Below are 21643 nucleotides of genomic sequence, written 5' to 3'. Positions count from 1 at the left end.
ATGTTCATGAGACACTGTATTAGTCATAATCCTCCAGAGAAACAGAACCAATTAAATATATGTATAGTAAGTAGGTAGGTAGGTAGGTAGGAAGGTAGATTGATGGATAGATGGATGGATAGATAGATATAGACAGGTTAGTTGATAGATAGATAGATAGATAATTGATAGAGACAGAGATAGAAAATAGAGATGGATTAGATAGAGAGATAGAAGATAGATTCAGAGAGAGATGACAGAGACAGAAGATAAAAGATAGAGGCATATTAGATAGATGATTGATGGATAGATAGATATGATGGATGGATAGATATGATAGATATGACAGATGGATAGATAGATGGATGGAAAGATAGATAGATGGATAGATAGATAGACAGATAGATAGACAGATAATTAGGTAGAGAGAGAAATTGTAAGGAATTGACTCATGTGACTGTGGGGTGGGGCTGGCAAGTCTGAATTCTGTAGCAGGCCAGAGGCTGGAAATTCCAATAAGAGTGATGTTGAAGTCATAAAAATTTCTTAAGGGAAGATGGCAGCTGAAAACTTAGGAAAGAGCAAAGGGCATAATCCTAATGCAGAATTCCTTCTTCTTCCCAGAACTCCCAGTTCTTTGCATTCAAGGCCTCCAACTAACAGATTGGATGAGGCCACCCACATAATCTCCTTCACTTAAAGTCACCTGAGTGTAGATGCTAATCCCATCTACAAAATACCTCCACAGCAGCATTTAGGTCAGTGTCTGACCAAACAACTAGACACCACACCCTAGCCAAGTTGATACATAAAACTAACCATCATATCCAATGTGTCCAAACACCGTGAAAGACCTGCCGTCTTCTAAAGCCATCCTCCTGTCCTGGAGAGTCTGAGCTCCAGAGATCAACAGAAAATGGACACTAGCGCCTGTATCTCCCTTCCTGGATAGAGGAGCAGACCTTGCCCCCTCCATTTCCCAAACTCCTCATCTAGTCTATAAACATTTGCTAAGTCAAAGGACGAGCCCTTTTATGGGGCACCAAAGACCTCCCTATGAGTTTAATATGACCAGGTATTTCTTGCATCCTTGGCCCTGTGTTTAGGACTCAAAATCAATGGCCATTGTCATTTCTACATTACCCAACGCTCTTTGAACACTGTTTGTTCAACCTTTTTGGAACCATCTAAATTGCAATTAAAAATCCAACCCACATCTTTCCATCTTCTCTCTAAAGGTATTGTGAGACACTATGAGAAAGGATTTGCTGAAATGCAGATAAATTACATCTCTGTCAGCCCCCATCTGTGAATCTAGTAAAGCTTGCAAAATAAAATGAGGTTTGGCACAGTTTGCTCACTGAAAACCTTTGCTCTCAGGGATGACCACTGTTTCCTGTCTTCAGAGCTTACAAGCCAGCTGTTTAATAATCTGCTCTAGCTTCCTGCCAAGGGCTGACGTCAATCTCACCAGTCAGCAATTCCCACCAAAAGTGCTTAGGGCCTCAGGTCCCCCCATCCCTGCTGCTGGCCGATGTCCAGGTCACCAAAATGGTTCCCTCATCCCTCATCACTCTAGGCTCTATCGGAGAGGATGAACAACTTGCCTTTTGCAAGAGCACAATGTGCGGTCTTGGAGCGTTCCATTTAGTGTATTTATTTCCTTATCGGCAACATCAACTCAGGGCTCGGGGTTGCTGTTCAGTTTTGCTAAAAGCTGCCATTATGCAAAATACCAGAAATGGATTGGCTTTTATAAAAGGGATTTATTAAGTTACAAGTTTACAGTTCTAAGGCCGTAAGTGTCCATACTAAGGCATCAACAACAGGATGCCGTCAGTAAAGAAAGGCCAATGTCATCTGGGGCTTCTCTGTCACATTGGGAAGGCACATGGCTGGAGTCTGCTGGGCCTCTCTTGGGGTTAGCTGCTTGTTTCTGTGCCTTTCTCCAAAATGTGTCTGGGCTTCTTTCTCTTAGCTCCTGTGCATCCTTGCTTGTGTCTACCAGGGCATTTCTCTCCAAGTGTCTGAGGGTCCTCTCTTATCTTCTCAGGGGCAAACTCTGGGCTTCATCTCTTAGCTTAGCATCTCCAAATGTCTTTCTGTCTGCATCTCCAAGCATCTGGGTCTGTATAGGCTGTTAGCTCTCCCGGGGACAAACTCTGGATAACATGTTTTAGCTTCTGTCCAAAATGTCTCTCTCGGCTTCTCTGAGCTCCTTCTCTCCATGAGCTCTCTTAAAGCACTCCAGTAAACTAATCAAGACCCACCCTGAATGGGTGGGTTCACACCTCCATGGAAATAATATAATCAGAGTTCCCACCCACAATTGGGTGGGTCATATCTCCAAAGAAACAACCTAATCAAAAGGTCCTACCCAACAAGATTGGATTAGAAGATTATGGCTCTTCTGGGGCCCATAACAGCTTCAAACTAGCACAGTAACTTAGCTTTCAGAGTGTAAGCACAGAGACCTTAGAGTGGCACAGAGCCAGGCTTAAAACCCAGTTCTACCACTTACTGTGTGGTTTTGGATAATTACCCTCCCTGAACCTGAAAAATGAGCACATGGGAGGACTGTGGATATTAAACACAATATTGCACATGAAGTGCTCAGCACATGGCTAAGACAAGAAAAAGAATATGGTCATATTGATCAACTACTGTGGGTCAGGGGTGAGGCTGGAGCAAGGAGCAGGCCCAGATAGAGGACTGTGAGTGCAGGGGATACACATACAGACACAGCACAATTAGGAAGGCCCTCTTCCCCTGAGAGCTTAGAGTCTCATAGAGAAGAAATCTCCTTCTAGTCACCTGGTTTGTGAATTTGCCCCCAGGTGAGACTGAGGCTGTGGTGGATTAGCGCCAGGCTGGTTCTGGGAGGAAGCTGTTTCTCAGAGGAGAACACAGAGTATCTCATGGGCAGATTCAGATTGTCTCTGAACACCAAGGAAACAAAGATGCCCAGGGAGGGAGGCCCCTCAAAACAGTGTCAGCCCAGGAAGTCACACTCCTCCCCAGCCCTCATGTGCAAATTGCAGAAGAGTCACCTCCTGTCTCTTTGATTAAAAATTAAGCTGGCAAGATTCAGCTACAGTGAGTTTTGGAAGTTCTAGGTCACTGTCTAAAACCAAGTTGTTTTTAAAATACTAAGCTAAAGGTGCTAATACAAAGTTGACACTCAGTAATTTTAAGCTTTATTTTTCATTTCTGGGGAAAAAATGGAGGTGTGAGGAGTTGGGTTATCCTTTTATATTTTCATACTGAGGATAAGTCAATGGAAAGATTCCATTGTCTTTGTTAGTCTAAAAGTAATCAATTCCATGTTCTGTAGCCATGCATCAGACTGCTTAGAAAACTCGGAATTTAGCCCTCCTGCCTGGATGATGCGAATGTGACATGAGTAAGTTAAGAACAGAAGGCTGCTGGAAATTCACTGAAAAGGGCAGGAGACAGTGTCTGCCAGGTTGCTTTTATGCAAAGCACCTCCACCTGTGTGTCTGGGCGAGCCTGGGGCTCTTTCGGGGATGGTACTTCCTGCCTTGACATTGACCAGCTTTCAGCAGGAGTCACAAATCACATTGGGAACAAACCCAAGACAGCAACTCAGCACCAGAGGTTGAAACCAGCCACGCTGGTTTGCAGACCATCTGGCCACTGTAGCTTACAGCGCTAATAAAAGGCTCACAGAAAACCAAAGGCTTATTACATATCCCTGCCCCACCTGAATTCACCACTTAATTGGGGTGGAGACCCTCAAAGCAGAAAGAATATAGATGGTTCCCAAGACTGGAGAGACTTTGGTCTGCAAGGCCCAGGTCCAATTAAAACAAGCCAGGAGCTTTAATAGCTACCTTATTTCGACATCAGGAAATTCATTCTTAGTTCTGCTAATGGCTAGCATATCGAATTGTTTGGTTTTGTGTGAATGTGGGGAAGGTGTTTTGTTTTTTGTTTTTTGTTTTTTAATTTCATGGACTTAACTAATGCCTAAAATAATTAAACCAGCAAGACCCAAGACCCCAACCTCTCAGCCACTATGGATGGGCAGCTTTTCCCAGAGCCAGCCTCTTATTGGGAAGAAGCCCCCAGATTCCTTACCAGGGTTCTGGTGGTCATACTAGTATATTTGGGGTTGAGTGAGAACATGCATAAGCAAAATGGGCCAGAGACCCTTGCTGTGATTTGAAAGACTTTTCTGGGCAAAAGTATCTCCCCAACCCACCTGCCAGAAATTCCTCAAAAGGAGAAATGTTACTCCCTTTGAGTTAAGGACGTTGAACCTAGTTAAAATCCCAGTGCCTTCCAGAAGAAGAAATACACACCCCTTTGATAAAAATTAGGGTATCAGTGGACTCCCTTAACCAACTGGCTGAGATTAGATCTTGTTCATTTATTCATTCACCATTGATTGTATTCCTAATAATTGGGTCCATTACTAAGAGCCAGGCACTGTGCCATATGCTTAATAAATTCATTGTCTTTATGTTTCACAGAACTTTCTGATTATAAGAATCAATTTCAGGGTGTATTAAGATTCTCTGGGTAATTCTGATTGAGTGGCTGTAGGGTGGGGCTTGGCATCTGTGTTTTTAACATGTAGCCCAAGTGACACTTATGATGGGTCACTGCCCCGGGAGGCTTTGCCCAAATCCACCTTGATTGAGGTGCCCATAGCACCCCAGCAGGTGTGGTGTCATCCCAAAGGCTCTGGTGTCCCGAGGGAGGGGGCTGGCCTCCCATTGCAGCCTGAGAGCCCACCCGCCCTCTTGGGCCATCATGTCACACAGCTGCCTCCTGTTGACCAGACAGCCCCAAACCCCCATCCTCTTTCCCTCAGGTTGGAACTGGGGCCGGGTCCTCCATCCCAGATTAGTTGTGCCTCACCAGTGGATTTTCTTTACTAGACCTGACTTTTATTCCTAGGTACCATCTCGTTGAATTAAGCCTATCGTTCCAGCTGTTCTAGTTCTCTTTAGCACCCTGTCCCCGTTCTCCCATGTGTCAGGCCCCCACCCAGCCAGGACTCATCACAGGGTAGAAAGTTCCCAAGTGCACTGTTGTTCACCGGGGGCAGGAGCTCCTGTCTTGGGAAGCTTCCACTCCCCTGTTATGTTCAGCCCTTCCAGAAGCTCCTCTATCCTTCCAGCATTTTTTTTCTTTGAACAGGCTTTTAGCTGTTGAAAATGAAAGTAGTACACTGCAAGGAAATTTTTGTTGGAAAGAGACTCAAACCATAGACAGCATTTTTTTGCTTTTCATTAAATTTGGGGAGTTCGAGCCATGATTTAAAGAACGAGGAGGCCAACCAACTCAAAGTTTATTTTGGTTATTAGCATTTATGTTCTTGGTAGTTCCATCTTTTGAAAAGACAAAAAAAAAAATTAACAGAAATATCCGTATAGGGAGTCAAGGCCATTGTATGGCTGCAAAGAAACCTTGGAGCTGTGCCCCAACCTAAGTCTTTGGGGCTCCGTTTTCCCAGCCATATAAGGGACCAATGATTCCTGCCCCTTCCTCTTCACACAGAGTTGCCGAAGGGATCTGTAGCACGGTGCTGTGCAGGGCTTGGAGTTTCCCAGGCAAAATCAAACAGTTGCAGTCGTGGTATCATCTCTGAAACGAGGCTTTCTCGTGCACCAGGTGTTGCCACTAGTGTCTGGAGGGATGAGAAACACTTAAATGTAGATACATAGGCAACCGATCCCCAAGAGTTTTCCCGTTTGTGGCTGACAAGGCCATAAGTCATTGCTTTGAAATCTCTGGGTCTGGGACACTAGTAAATTTACAACTTGTGTATATAACATAAAAGGCTTCTTTATACCGTATACTAATTATAAATTATAATAATTACTCTTGAGGCAGATATTTGTAGATTGTTCTTTATTTTTCTGAAACTACTTTCCAAACGATGTGTTAGCATGTTTTAGCTTAAATTGAATGTACTTCTTAAAATGAATTATGTAGCAATAGTTGACTCTCCCCCGGTGGATTTTATAGATAGAGTCAACTGTCTTCTCTCTGAGCAGAGCTTGCTGGGGCCAGTCCTAGCTATGAAACTAAGGGATGGAGCATTTGGCCCCTGGAGGTCCCTGTGCTCAAATGATTCCTCTCCCCTCTATCAAATTCCTCCTGAGACTCAAAAAAAAAGGATCATTACATCAAGCATAAAGGGCAATTTCATTTAGTATGTGCAGGAAATACAGCTCATATGATCCTTGTTAATTGAATGAAGCTCTAATGAATAAACATCATTTAAGGAGTAGAAGAGATTTAAGGACTATTCATTTACGTGCTGGGAAGTGGAAGCATATGGGAAGGCATTTTTTGCAGCATTGTGGGGCTTTTAAGTGACACTACACATTTATCACAGCTGCCCGAGGACCAGAAGCTGTAAAGGTACCTCCAAGTACAGAGGACAAGACCCCAGTGGACACTGCCCCCCAAAACAGTCACCTTCCACTGAGAGCTATTTAAAGACACCTTTCAAAAGTATTTATACAATTTTATGCACCTAAAATACAGTAAAAACTCATGAAGGAGATATCACTGTTTGAGGTTCTTTTTCTCCCATAAATCAGTTTGAAAGATTATCTCCTTTAATTTTCCAGATAAAGCCCTATCTTGTCCCTATCTCATAATTCAACTCTTACTGTGAGTGAGAGCACAAAGAGGATCTAAGAATAAAGTGAAAGTGGTCTTGTGCATTCTCAGTTCTATTTGTGAGAACAGCTCACCCGAGAGAGAGACTATCTATGAGTCAATTAAATTTTGCCTGGACTCAGCTTCCCCCTCTTACAAAAAAGATCCCTGGTTCCAGTGGCATCAACCAAAAATAGGGGACCCATTGAAATATGAAAATGGTGAAATGTGGAAATAAACATGTAGTTCCCAGTATTAACCATGGTTGTGTTGGGGTAGTGAACCTGGTTCTCCCCCACCCTCTCTCTCATAAAGATTTTAATGCCCTTAATTACTTGTATAATGAAAGAAACGGTAATTTAAGAAAAGAGAGAAAGAAGCAAATGTGAGTTTTCAGGGCTGGCGGTAGAACCGGATCTGTGATGTCAGAACTAGACTCCCTGGTGAGTGGAAAAATGTTCCGGCCCATTACATAAAGCCCGAGTGAGGGGTAGTGAGGGCGCGTGAGTGTCCCAGCACATCAGGATAGCTCTGTTGGGGGAGGAGTGCTTGCTTTACAGAGTCTTCAAACACCACCTTCACTTCTGTCAGGTCTCCCAGAACATTCGTTTGCAAACTCACCACTGTTAAAAATCATTCTCTAGTCTTCTTGTCGTTCTGTGTGCCTCGTGATCCCCCAAGGTTTTTTGGAGTCAGAGCTTTGGTATGAAATTCAATCTTCATTTAGGTCAGGATTTTTTTTTTTTTTCTTGACCCAGGGACAGAGTATGATGAGGTTATGTTTTTGGCAGACCGGCCCAAGATCTAAACCTTAAAAAATCAAAAACATTGAGAGCTTAAAAAGCCCAGGTCCAATATTCTTTCCAGTGTCTTTGAGGGGACAGTGTTTTCCCAGGTGTTGACTCCAGAAAGACAGACGCGTGGTTGTCCCTGTCTCCCCACAGTGCAAAGTTGCAGCTGGTCATTCTCTGTGGCATTAGTCATGAATTCTCTGGTTGTACACAAAGAACCCAAGAAAACTGTCTTTTCCCCCAAAGACTATTTAGAAGGCTACTGTAATACTAGTCAGAATATTAGGAGGCCAGAAGGGGGTGGGGATGACCCTGGAGTCCTTTGCTGGTGAGAAAGAGGGTGAAGAGTTGAAAAGACTCTGAGAAGGAGCGTCCTAGTCTTGGTTTCCTTAGACTCTCAGACTCCAGCTGAACATGACACAGTGAGCTAGTGACCCAGCCCTAGCATATCAAGGTGATAAACTTTTCAAAGGGCTCTCGTCAGTCACAAGGGAGGGGTGTGCTCTGGAGTGGTGGGAATCTGACATTTGTGAACACGTTAGCAGGGCAAAGGCGCCCAGCCTTCTTCAGCTCACCACTGACCCAAAACCTTCTTTGAGGTTTTATTTTGCATAAATTACAATTTTACAATCCCTTTTTTAAACTGCTCCTTCTTGTGCTCTTTCAGGTACATTCAGATATGAAATTATTGTGATTTGCCTTTAGAATGAGCACCTTTAGTACAATCATACTCCATTCTTCAGGAACCCCTGTGGTTCCAGGGTGGAGAAGCAAGAGAAGGCCTCTCTTCCAGCGAGCAGCAACAAGCTGGCATTGGGTCACCTCTATTCAGAAGGCACCCTGTGGCCTGTGCAGGTTGAAGGATGGCCCGGGGCTTGAGATCACTTCAAGGGTGGACCAGCCAAGAGCCAGCATCATGGATAGGTTGGAGGGTCGTATGGATAAGAGTGCCTCCTGTGGCCTGCACTTGGACATCAGCAGCCAGAGGAAGGGCCATGCCTTGCTCAGCACCAGGTCCTCTCTTGGATGATATTAGAAGCAACCTCTTACATTACTCTTCACCCAAATAGCAACTGCTATGCATCTAGCTGATTTCCTTTCCAAGTCCTCTGTACTTTTCTTACCCAGTGTCTTCTCACTTTGCTTTGACAAGTTTTCCTTCCTACTAATTTACCAACCTGGGGAGAAGAAAAACTGAGTTTTCTTGCTTCTTTATTACACAATGAAACTATAAGGAATGCTATCCTTAAAAGGATAACTATCTATGAAGAGAGTAACTCAAGATTGTCTTCTTTAGTTCCAAGGTCACTCTTAAGGCAAACAAGGGCCAACACTTTGGGAAACATCATCATCATCATCACAGTTATTACAATGATGAAAAAATGTTTCAATCTTTTTGTATAAAATGGTTACGATTTTAACAATTTCATTGTGTGTTGTATCCTTTAAATTAGAATAATCAAACTGATGTGTCAAAAGAAAGAGCATCTGAAAATTAGTCAAGACCCTGACTAAGGAAACAAATATGAAATGCCTAAAAAGAGGAAATGGCTGAAAATTATAATATTACAGAGGATGTCTTTAATCTGTGACATAGGAGTATGCCTGATTTCAGTTAATCATTGGCTGTGTAGTAAACAAAACCACACTTCCACTGTTCTCTTTGAGTCTGAAACTCTGGTGCATAAACTAAGCTCTCATCTCCCCTGGTCAAGCCAGGAGCCTTCAGTCTCCTATACCAATACGGCCAGAGGCCCTGCCTTCTGAGTAACATTTAAGGTAAAAAAAAAACCAGCTACTGTGTCAATAGCCTTCAAAAGATGACCTGTAGCAACACAGATTCCAAGTTATTTCTGACACGAGCAACATGAAAAAAAAAAAAAAAAAATAGGATCTCTTCAAAAGATATTTTCAAGACATATGGACTTTGGGAATTTTCTTTTATTCCTATAAAAGATATTACCCTTTTGATCAAGCTGTGTATGATGAGTATTTCAGAGACTCAAATAAGAAGTGATGCTTATATGGTAACAGCCTCCTTGAAAGCAGTTGGTTGAAATCACGTTTGGTTTTTTTATTGACTAAAGATTGTGCCAATACACTTTGAAAGTGGGTTGAAGGTAATCAGATCAAAATTTACCTCCGATTTAAGCTAAGTTCCTCATAAAATTGTTCTGTTTGTGCAAGAAATGAAATGCTGGGCCATTTTTGTGGTCTTCTCTTTCTCTTTACCATCTTTTTCCCTCTCTGTCCCTCCCCCACACCGAAATCCCTACCCAGGCAAGTAAATGCCCTTTTATAGTGGGGACCAAGCTTCTGAAGTCCCTTGGATGCATTCCATTCCCACAAAAAGTACCTACAATGCACTCCTTTAACTCAGGCTGTCTCCCCCCAAGAACATACAGGATGGTCAAACATCCTGGCACAACCCCATACAGTTATCCCCATACACATCTCTCAGGTCAGATCCTGCACAGCTGCTCTGCCACCCAAAACCATGTAAATCCAAGGCCCCTGACAGCTTTGAAAGCATCATTCTCCCCCAAGAATGACACAGGGGGGCAGAGGAATTCAACTCCCATTCCTTTTGTGGAAGTTTTCCCAAAATATTGAAACCTTTAGGATTAGTCCACATTAAACCATTTGACTAACATATTAACAGAAATCTCCTTGGAAATTAAATAAATCTGTCTTAGGCTCCTTATACAAGCTTGGAAAGGTAAGCCCTAGGTCAAAAGGTACTTAAACACATGTGAACAATCTGCACATGCTCAATAATTAAATCACCTCTAATTACATCATCTGGGACCACTGTGCTCATTATCCTAAAACCTGCCCATCTTTTGATAGTGTAAAACTATCAGAATTACTGCAGTTCAGGGAAACGCATTTTGGGCCAATAGGCCATCTGCTCTCCTGCTTTGCACCTAGCAGTATAACTCTCTCTCTCTTTGAAAAAAAATAAGAAAGATGTTTCAACACATCTTTGGTGCCACCCCCCCCCTCCTCTCTCTGGGAACTCCCTGCTGGGTGGACCAGCTCTCATACCAACCTCTCAGCTAGCCCCTCACACCCTTTCTCTTTAGTGCTTTGCACACTGTTATCCTTTGGGCCTATCCAACTCCCAGCAAAATTTGATTTTTCTCATGTCCCTTTCTCCAGACCACTACCCACCCCAACATTTAACAGACTAGAGTGCCCTTTCCCCTTTCTTGGCCTCAAAAGTATAGATAATTATGCTGAAGACCCCACAGATTGGTGAGTCCCAATGTCCAGTGAATTTCCTTTCTGGGTAAAACCTTGACATTTTAACAGAGGTCTCCACGAGCTGCCCAGATGATAGGCTGAACATGCCAGTGTAGGGGGTAGGAAGAGGAAGTATTAAGGCAAATAGGTTTTGGAGTCTCACTCAGCTCACTCCCCAGAGGCGTTAAAGTCATACGTGGGGGAGAAACAAAGAAAGAAACAGGACGAAGAAGAGAGTTGAGAAAGAGTAATGAGTTAGGAGAAACTGACAATGCAGTCCTCCCCAGCTGCCTCCCCAACTTACGGTTCTTCAACCCCTTTAGGCAGTTTATTTATTGAATACCTAGCAAGTGTCTAATACTATTCCAGAAGCTTCTTTAGACCAAATAATATAACAAAGTTCCTACTCTCAAAGAAAGTAGGCTGAAAAACATAAAAGGGCCAAGGTGAACATTCTGATAGCAAAAGAGGATAGGAGTACTGCTGTTGCAACTGGGTTTTGTTTTGTTTTTTTTTTACATATGCATTATTTTACCATTTCACAGCTAAGAGTTCCCAGATAAATGTAGTGAGTTGTGCAGAAGTGATGGAGTGTCCCATATTGCCTCACGATTGCATTCCTCTGCCTCGGTCCCAGCCATACCTCTCAGCCTCAAGAATCCTCTTCCTTAGTGAACTGGAAGGGGGTCTGTGGCCTTGGCACAAGAAGGGGGTTTGGGCCAAACCACAAGCACCCCCCCACTCATTGCAGAGTCTTTGGAGACTGAACAAAGATTGTTCTTACTAAGCATGAGGTCACCTTTCTTTTTCCCTGGACCGTCTGGGTTTACGGGATTTATTTGGCTTTCCTGCTAAATTCACTCCAGAGCTGGTCTCTGTGAGCAGGCCCTGGGACCCAGCCAGGGGTCCCAGCTAAGCATGGAGGTCCCCTCTCCCCATAGACAGCAAAGTCTGTAATGCCTCCTGGAGGCTGGAGAAATGCAAAGGGGCGCAACTGAGAGGCCGCGGCATTGAGGGGCAGCACACCTGCTTCAGAGTCAGACCAAACACGGTTTGCAGCTCGGTCCTTCTATCTACTACTTGCATGGCCCCAGAGAAGGCCCTCCAGAGCCTCCATTCCCTTGTCTATAAAATGGGATAATAACCCCTACCTGATAGGATTGTGATGAGGTTTTAGGATAACATAGGTAATACTTGGATAAACTGTAGCTATTATAGTTATAAAAATGACCGCCCCATGCTCATTAGATGAGCATTTCAGTTTTTAAGATCAACAACTCATTGTGGGACCCAAGGACCCACACTGATGTAGTCACTTAAAAGCCCGCATGTCTAAAAGAAAAGATCAGACTCAGTGATCTCAATGGTCTTTTTGCTTTTGCCTCCAAATTGAGTCTCCTTCCAGACAGCATTTTCCTGGGTTACCCTTTCTGATTTTGACAATTTTCCTCTTCAACAGAGCATCCAATTTTCAGTTGACATTGGCAAATTGGTGTCTCCCCTGCCTTCCTAATACTGAAACAAACTCACTTGCTGTCAGGCAGCTGTGCAGTGACAGATCCTGGAGGGGCACCCCACTTTTCCACCTTTAACTCCCTTCTAAGGTTTCCATTCATAAGATTCCTGTGGGTTGGAGCCTTGTAACTCATGAAGAGGTTATTGGACCCTGCAGCCTTGTAGGAAGACAAAATGGGCAAGCCGTCTCCAACTCGTTCTTTCCTTTTCCTGCCTCCTCCCTGTTCGTGGGAGAGGAGAGTCTATCTTCCTCCATCCTCCCAACTCATCTTCTCCTCCTGTTGTCACCTCCTTCCAGAGTTCCAAGAAATAGCCAACACTCTCCAGCAGCCTCAACGGATGCTGGGGAGATAATCTGGGCAATTGTGCATACAGTCTCCTCCAGGTCCGTCGTGCTTCTGGAGCCCCTGCAGCTCCTTCCACTGCTGCACCGGTGCATTGGATTTACAACCCCTATTCTGAGGTAACTAGACCCAAAGAGGCTGTGCCATTTGCTCATTGACGCACTCCCAGCTTCTAGTTGAGAGGGGGCTAGATGTACATCTTCTGATACCTGGACCTGTGCTCTGAATGGGGCATTTGGGAAGGGGAGAGAGGATGTTCAGTAGAGTCAGAGGGACCTGGATTCAAGCGCTGGCTGCAGAGTTGTGCTACCATGGAGAAAATCAGTCATGCTGCGTCTTCGTTTCCTCATCTGTAAGACAGAAATCGAATACTTAAATTGAACATCTTAATTAAATGGGTATAATGAAAAGGTAACCTATTGTGTATGATTCAATTCAGCCTGCAAAGTGCCTAGCCCAGCCCCCAGCTCTTGAGGTAGATGATGACTAGTAACTGTAGCTTTTAGTATAAGAGTCAGCCCCATAAGGTTCGCAGTGAAGAGGCTTTCCAGAGTAGCTCCAAAGTAGACCTCCAGAGTTGGAGAGTTCATTGCCTGCCTGGCAGGTAGTTCAATGCAAAATTATAAAGAGATGCTTTTGAAGACTTGGAGTAGAATAAGTTTTTAAAGGAAATTACAAAGTTTATCAAAGAGAACAACCTTATGCTTCTAGAGAAAACAATTCTAGGCTGAATGGACCGTGTTTTTCTTCTAATGTGACAAGTCATGTGTTCTCATGGCCTCAGTGACCAAAAATGTTGCTCAGCCTTATTGGGGTTACTACTCAGAAATTCAGCAAAGCACCTTCAGCTTCCTGTTTGAGGGAGTAAGTGATAGGCAAGCAAAGTCCATATCCAAGGGTGCTAACATAGGAGCGTGGGATTTCCAAAAGCTCTCAGCAAATGTACTCCTGAAATAGGAGGAGCTTTGTAAGACGCTTCTGCAGACGCTAACTACTGCCCCTATGCTATGGGAACCTCCCAACATCTGAAATCGTCTGGGAGCGATTACCAGGTTGAGAAATGGCATTTGCTCATCCATTGCATGCAAATAGAATAATGATGCTCATGAGGCTTAATGTGGTATCTGACAAATGTTTCATCACATTCCCAGAAAGTAGGGTCTGCGTATTCATTCCTATCTTTCACAAATATCTTTGGCAGCCCTTCCATGTGCCAAACGGTAAGGAGAATACAGTGATGAACAAAGAGCTTGCACTAAGTATAGTGGCGAGAGAGAGAGAGACTAATTACATATATAAATGATTACAAAGACTGTTTAAAAGATGTGCAGGAAACCATGAGATTCCAAGCAGGCCTAACTGGGATTGGATGTGGCCAAGCAAACCATCTCTGAGGAAGGGGCTCTGAAGCTGAGACATAAGGGGTGAGTAGAATTTAGCCCAGCAAAGTTTGTGGGAAAAAGTGTTCCAGGCAGAACAAATGTTAAGATCCCGGAGTAGAGAAGACCATGGATTTTAAAGGAGGCAGGAGATGAGGTTGATAATGCACGGCCTCGTAGCCCATGTCAGGATTTCAGATTTCAGCTCCTGAGCCCTGGGAAGCTGGGGGAGAATTTGAGCAGCTAAGTGGTATGATCCTGTGATGGTTAAGCACATCTGGCTGCTCTGTGGGTGGATTGGAAAGGGGCCAGTTAGGAAGCAGGAAAGAAGTCAGCTTTGACTAGTTGGAGGAAGAGGGTGGCTGCCTTCTGCTCATTTCTGATACAGACCAGAGCCCCTGGGAAAACTTTCCTTCCTCTCACTCCTTGGAGGCAAGGAACTGGTTAACATATATAAAGCAGCATCTCAGATGCCTTCAAACCCCTTCAATATTCTGTGACTTACAGCTGTTTCCTGCAGTCTAAATCTCTAAACCAGGTGAGCAGGAAGAAGCTTTTTTACAGCGAGCAAGGTGCCTTCCCAAAGCGCTGGTGCCAAACCAGCAAATAGAATTGTACAGGGTAACCTTACTGAGTTAGATTTAAATCAAAGTGTAAGAAGAGAGGAGCACAGAGTAAAATTAACAAAAATCCTGATTTGCACATTGTTCAGAGGCAGCCTTATTCCTGTCAGGTAAATGTCATCACCTGCCACACAGCAGTGCTCCTCACCTGTCCGGTGGGGCTGGAGAAAGGTCAGTCAGACAGAGAAGGACATGGAGCAGGTCAGGAAGCCAGAGAAGAGATAAAGGGCAAAGCTAGTTCTGTAATAATGGGTGAGCCTGGGAACCAAAACAGGGGTCCAGAAAGCCAGGAGCAGAAACATACACTGGTGAGAGGAGGAAACTGAGAATTCTGCAGTTAGGAGCAACTTTTTGCAGTCCTGGTAAGGGCTTGTGCAACCAGGAGGGTCTATTTAAATAAAGGGAAATGAGGCAGGCACGGTCCTACCAAATAGAGGTCTCTGCTGAGTCCAAAAAAATGCATTGGTTTGATGGGCTGAGCCCCCTACCACGGGACTTGCCCTTGGCAAGACTGTGGCTGCAAAGGAGAGACTAGGCCTGCCTATAAGTGTGCCTAAGAGACTCCTCCCGAATGCCTTTGTTGCTCAGGTGTGGCCCTCTCTCTCTAGCTAAGCCAACTGGGCAGGTGAAATCACTGCCCTCCCCCTTACGTGGGGTCTGACACCCAGGGAGTGAATCTCCCTGGCAATGTGGAATATGACTCCTGGGGAGGAATCTAGACCCGGCATCGTGGGATGGAGAACATCTTCTTGACCAAAAGGGGGATGTGAAAGGAAATGAAATAAGCTTCAGTGGCAGAGATTCCAAAAGGAGCCAAGAGGTCACTGTGGTGGGCACTCTTACGCACACTTTAGACAACCCTTTTTAGGTTCTAATGAATTGGAAAAGCTAGCGGTAACTACCGGAAACTATCAAACTACAACCGAGAACCCATGAACCTTGAAGATGATTGTATAACAGTGTAGCTTATGAGGGGTGACAGTGTGATTGGGAAAGCCATATGGACCACACTGCCCTTTGCCCAGTGTATGGATGAGTAGAAAAATGGGGGAAAAAAAAAAAAAAAGGCACTCAGTGTTCTTTTTTACTTCAATTGTTCTTTTTCACTTTAATTTTTATTCTTACTAGTTTTGTGTGTGTGGTAATGAAAATGTTCAAAAATTAATTTTGGTGATGAACGCACACCTGAACAACTGAATGTACAATTTGTATGACTGCATGGTATGTGAATATATCTCAATGAAAATGAATTTTAAAAAATTTCAAAAAAAAAATGCATTGGTAATTAGCAGCATCTTTTATTTACATCTAAGATGCTGATATCCCTAAAAAGCTTTACTATAGTTTATACCCTAACTCTTTCCAAAATGATTTAAATATTTTTCCTCTCCTAAAGCTTGCTCCTTCAGTCTCACTATACAGTATCAGTCTAGAAAATCTTTTCTTGCCAGATCATACAAAACTTAAGCTCAGCCCAGCCTAGGGAGAATTATCACATATAGTTAATTAGTGCATCCTAAATTTCCTACACCATGGAAATGAGGCAATTTGACCCCGGTTCCTGGTCTAATTTCAGGCAATTCTACATGGTCTCATGTCCAGGAAGAGTACTGGGGCCCAGTGGAAGCCTGAAAACAGTTTTGAGGTTGGATAACCTAAATTGATGATTTTTACTCCTAAGCAAATCCCAGATTGCAAGTGCTGTAAATTTTCCATTTCTGTGTCTGGCGATCACCAACATCAGCCATAAGATTTCTCCACTTACTGTCTTCCACTGGCTTCATTTTGAGAGGCTCTCTGGCAAGATCATAGCAGTCATTACCTGATAAGCAGACAAGTCCAGGAAACACCCAGAAGATGCCTCAGAGACAGCAGGGCAGGGGGGCAGCCTGCGGAAAGCTTGGGTGGGCAGCCAACTGCCTGCTCGAAATTAAGAGGCACCCCAAAACACAGTCTGCTCCCAGTAGATCACCACAGTAGCCCATCCTGCATCCCAATGCCCAGAATAAAATACTATCTTTGGGGGGTTCCCTTTAGGAGTTATGTTACTTAGGTTAGAGGTTCAGCTGATCTAGCAAAAGTCCAAAATAATACAGGTTTCAACCAGATAGGACATTTCTCCACTCACCCTAACCCTCTGGGGATGAGCTGTCCAGGGTCAATATGGCGGCTCCATGCTATCTGGGCCCAGGCTCCTTCCGTCTTGTTTCTTCACCATCCCCAGAGTGTGGCCCTCATCTGCATAGTCCTGGACTTGGTACACATCACTTCTGCTCACATCCACCTCGCCAGAAATTAGGTTACATCAGTGCAAGGGAGGCCACACCCAGCTGCAGATTTGTGTACCACTTGGAGCCAGGCTCTCAGCATCATTTACTGCCTCTTGAACTGACTTATGCAAGGGATGCTGGGAAGTACAATCACTATTAGGTGGTCCTGTGCCCAGTGAAATTCAAGGGTTCCACTGCTGAAGGAAGAAACTGGATATGGATCTAGGAAACAATATATTGGTATATATTTGTGTCCATGGAAAGAAAGAGTATGTTAAGGAATAAACCATCAGAGTTGACTCAGATCATGGATTAGAGGTTTATCATTTGGAAAGCCCAGAGAAGGACTGAAAGAGAGAGGCACACTGGACAAGCAAGTTTTGATTGGAAGGAAGGATAGGAATACATAGGGCAGCGGAGGGCACTGAAGTCCTGAGGAAGGAAGAAATGGAAACTTGGAAAGCAGGGAGAGAACAGTGGGTGGGTAGAAGTGTTGGAACCCAAAGCAAATTCTCAAATGTATTATATTACACTTAACTCTATTAAGTGGCCTTGCTTCTTGATTTATTCTGCCCGAGATGTATTCCAATCCAAAAGTATGTGGAGCTCAACACAAAGAGTATAAAATTTAGAGTTAAACAGACCTGAATTCAACTTTCTGCTCCATCACTTTCCTGCAGCAATGACTTGAGCAAATTCCTTAGCCTGCCTGAGCCTAGGTTTCAGTATTTCTGAATCAAGATAATCTGAAGTATCAACAGTACAGTTAGGAGGACAAAATAAAATGGTGGATATAAAACAATCAGTACCAAGCGTGGCCCAGGGTGAGCACTCAGTGAGTGGTAGCTGTGATTACCATGAAACTTTTCACTTTTTACAAACAACTGGTCCATCAAATGAGCTTGTATAGGTAGGGAGCTTGGCTAGTGCAACAGAGTCATAGGAGAGGAAACTGGTGTGTGTGTGTGTAAGAGGTGCTGAGAACCTAGAAGACACTTACCCCTTTAGGGCACTACTCACCAGGAACAATATAGAAATCACAAAAACAAAGTGTGCTTTTGTTGTGTTTTCATTAATATCCCCTCCACTTTGGGGAAGGCACTTTGGTAGCTAAATGATATATGAAAAGAAATGACCCTGAAGATGGCATTCCTCATGATGTACAAAAGGAAAAGCAAAGCTTCATCCGTGATATAGGGGCAGGATGAGGTGGGATCTCTGCACCAGATGAATAAATAATTTCATAATTTTACATGTTCATGTCCAAACTAAATCATGCTCTTGGCCCCTCAGTCTCAGTCAATTTATCCCCTGGCACCAATTTTTCAAGGCAAATACCTCAACATAAATAAAATAATAAATAGAAAGACTACACTAATGATGGTTCTAAATGGTTAGAGTCATTTAACTGGGGACATGGACAAGGACAGGAAAAATATTCTCAAGACCGTTGACTGGGGAGGACAGACAGGGAGAGAAGGAAGATGAAATAAAATTAGTTCATCCTGGGTCAAACTTTCACTCACTCAGCAGGAACACGCCACAGTGTTTATTTAAATCTTAAAAAAGTACATTAAAGAAACATTATTACTGAGACCCATCCAAAAGGGTCTATTAAAACCAGGTTCTCTGCAGAAATAATTGTTGCACTGGTTGGCAGGACTCATGGAGCATGCATTGGACTTGATGCCACTGACGAGAAGAGGATGATCAGCACCAAAGTTTTTAGAAAAGAAGATTTAGGAAACAATATTTAGGGCAGGCCATGCTGGATCAGAGCATTCAACATGTGCTTCCTCTTGTGTGACAAATGTTTTCAACTTATTCCACCTCTAAAGTTACTCATTCCTGAGGTGTCCTACCCATGGTGTCTCTACATAAGTCTCTTGTCTTGCTACCCCAAAAGGTCTGGATTTTTTCAAGTCAAACCCCACTGACAATCCTCTGACCTCTTGATCATTTTTCCTGCATCTCCTTTCCCCAGTCCTTTTTGCTTTTGTTTCATTTTGCTTTGCTTTGCTTTTGAGATGTGTAAGTTAGAACTAGAAAGGTACAAACATAATATCCATGGCTTTGTATAATAAGGTTTAAAGAGGGCATTTGAGCATTGAACCAAGGCAAGAGGTTATATTTGTGAAACAATTTCTATGTCACCCAGTATGTTTTCATCTTTGTTGGCTGCAATGGCGTACTGACCTTCCTCAGGGGTCATCAGAGCGAGTCCTTCTCTGTTTGGATTACTAATTCATTCACTTGTATGACACATCATGGATTATAGTTGCTAACTCACATCCTGCCACCTTAAAGGCATAGGTTAGACATGGGCACTTACCAGACTTTCATATCGCCTTAGGACAGACTTCATCCATTACCATTTGGGTGGCAAGGCTATTTATCTTACTGTACTTTCTCTCTGTCAAAGTAATTTTTAAACTACTGTATGAAGACTTCAGGTCAAAATGGCAATTTGAGCACATGTGCTTAACTTGACTGCAGAATCAAGGGAGACTTTTCAACATTGAACTACCCACTGGCAGCATGGGAGTAGGTGATGGGATGTCACAGGACCACTCACACGAGTAAGCTTGCACAAGTGTGTAAACAGGCTAAACCCTTTCAATATTGCAAAATCTTCCCAGTCCTCTCTCAATTCAGCCATTTCTTATCACCATAACAGCTTATATTGTATAACAGAAAGTGCAGGGCAATCAAAACAGGACAGGGGAATTCATGATGGTTACCTTTGGAGTTGTATCTTTCTGTCATCCAGATGTGTAAAGTTCTAGCCAATCAGGCAATGAGTAGAGCCAGATCTGGATCTTTATCAGCACCTCTGGTAAGGGTGCCAAGTTACCGAGTCCAAGAAAATGGGAAACTAGCAGCAACTCCTATACACAGCTACCTGTTCCAGTATTGTTCTGTAGCAAACCACTCCAAAACATACTGCCTTAAAACAACAATGTACTATTTTCTCCAGCAGTTCTGTGGGGTTCTGGGCTCAGCTGGACAGTTCTCACTTGGGATCTCTCATGAGGTTGCAGTCAGAGAGGGCTAGGGCTGGAGTCAATCTGAAGCTGGGTTGGCCAAGACGTCCAAGATGGCTTCCTCCTCACATGCCTGTCCCCTCCGGCTCCCCACAGAGTAACTGGACTTCTTATATGGGGGCTCAGGAGACCTAAAACAGGAAGCAGACACTGCCAGTCCTCTTAAAGTCAGGCTCAAAACTGGCACAACATCACTTCCACCATATTCTATTATTCAAAACTATCACAAACCAACCCAGATTCAAGGGACTGGAGGAATAGACTCTTCCTCACAGTGGAGGGAGGGGAAAGAATTGATGGTGTAGAGGAGGCATATCGGAGGGAAAAACATGGCAGTCATCTTTGCATATTCCTTTCCACAAACAGGAAGAGAGAATTCTCTTTGGAAGAGAAGAAATTCTCTCTGTCATGACTGTTCTGACTGTGCCCCCTTCCTGCTACTCTTGGATGGCCCAGTGACTGAAGCAGGAAAGTAAACTTTGAGCAAATATAACTGTTTGAAGTATTGGGGGAAAAAGTTAGTTAGCCCACATCATCCTTGGACTTCAATAATCGAGCACATGAAAAAAATATACATAGCTTATTTAACTAATTTAATAAAAATTGATGAATTGATACTTATCAAACAATGCACCTTTCAAATACAGAATTCACATTACTTTTTAAATTTGTAAAAAATAACTTAAACCACAAAGAAAACTCAAAAAAAGGGAAGAAGTGTATTTTTCACAGGCCACATTTTCCCATCACACCATACACACACACATACACACACACGCACACACACACAAGCTGTCAGCAATAAGAGGTTAAACTTTTTTTAAAATGCTTAGAATTATTGAAACACTCTTATAATTTACTGTTGAGTCCAAGGGGAAATCAAAATAGCAATTACTGGCATTCTAGAAAATAATGACAATTGATGCTGAACAGTAAAAATTTATGGGATTTGGAAAATCCATAGCCTTAAATTCTCTCACTATTAAACAAAAAAAAAATGAGCTAAGCATTTATTTAAAGATTAGAAAAGAATACAGAAAAATCCACAGAAAGCAGAAACAAGAAATTAATGAAAACAAAGAAAAAACTGTAGAACTGAGAAATAAATCTATAGTAGTTTCCTTGAAAATACCAATATCATTGACATATCTTTGAAAGCCAAATAAAAAAAGTCATAACATATAAATATGTATAATATTAAGAATGACAAAAAGAGTATCACCACAATAAGGAGATTTAATTGTAAGAATTTCCTGTGTAGAAAGTTCAAATCTATGCAAATACCTTAAATATCTTGATGAAATGTATAATTTCCTAAAAAAAAAAAAAAAAAAAAAAAAAATTTAACTATGCAGTGGACTCAAGAAAGGTGCAAAACCTGGGAAAATGTAGCAAAACTTTTAAAAAGTATCAAAGAACCACTCTCCAGGAAAACAGAATGTCCAGAAAGTTTTTCGAGAGAATTCTCTCATACTTATAATGAACAAATTCCTCTTATGCTATTTCATAAATATAGAACATATAAAGAGATGAAAGCTTCTCAACTGTTTTTATGAAGTTAATATAACCTTGATAACAAAAATAGCACAAAAAAAAATAGCCAATCCCACATATGAAATTGGATGCAAAAATCCTAAATCAAGGTTTAAAAATTGATTCCAGTACTATATTAGAAAATAATATACTTTGAGCAAGGCATGCATATTTCAGTAATGTGAGGTTGGTTTATTATTATTATTTGGTGTGGGTCTATTTGGATTTATTGTGTTTAGTGTTCATGGAGCATCTTGGATCTTGATTATATATATAT

The 21643-nt window shown here is 42.8% G+C and overlaps 1 protein-coding gene and 1 long non-coding RNA gene across 3 annotated transcripts in view; one reads left to right on the top strand and one right to left on the bottom strand.

Moving 5' to 3' along the window:
* ANTXR1 (ANTXR cell adhesion molecule 1) overlaps window positions 1-21643 on the top strand; it is a 235082-nt gene that overhangs the window by 195900 nt on the left and 17539 nt on the right. Inside the window, exon 18 of one of the 2 annotated variants that reach the window (XM_037806756.1) lies at window positions 8080-8121. The exons of the other annotated variant lie outside the window; for it this stretch is intronic. Coding sequence (XP_037662684.1) covers window positions 8080-8106 — 27 coding nt within the window. The 3' untranslated portion in view covers window positions 8107-8121. Of the gene's footprint in view, window positions 1-8079; window positions 8122-21643 lie in introns of those variants that run through there. 2 annotated transcript variants of the gene reach the window in all.
* Window positions 5353-19912, bottom strand: LOC119512209. The gene is made up of 3 exons (XR_005212338.1): window positions 19531-19912; window positions 12189-12867; window positions 5353-5638 (listed from the first exon to the last, which is right to left on the bottom strand). It is a non-coding gene; the product is annotated as an uncharacterized LOC119512209 (long non-coding RNA).

The sequence above is a fragment of the Choloepus didactylus genome, chromosome 17 (genome assembly GCF_015220235.1).
Source record: "Choloepus didactylus isolate mChoDid1 chromosome 17, mChoDid1.pri, whole genome shotgun sequence".
Classification (NCBI taxonomy): domain Eukaryota; kingdom Metazoa; phylum Chordata; class Mammalia; order Pilosa; family Megalonychidae; genus Choloepus; species Choloepus didactylus.
This window is presented reverse-complemented; position numbering and strand designations above follow the sequence as displayed.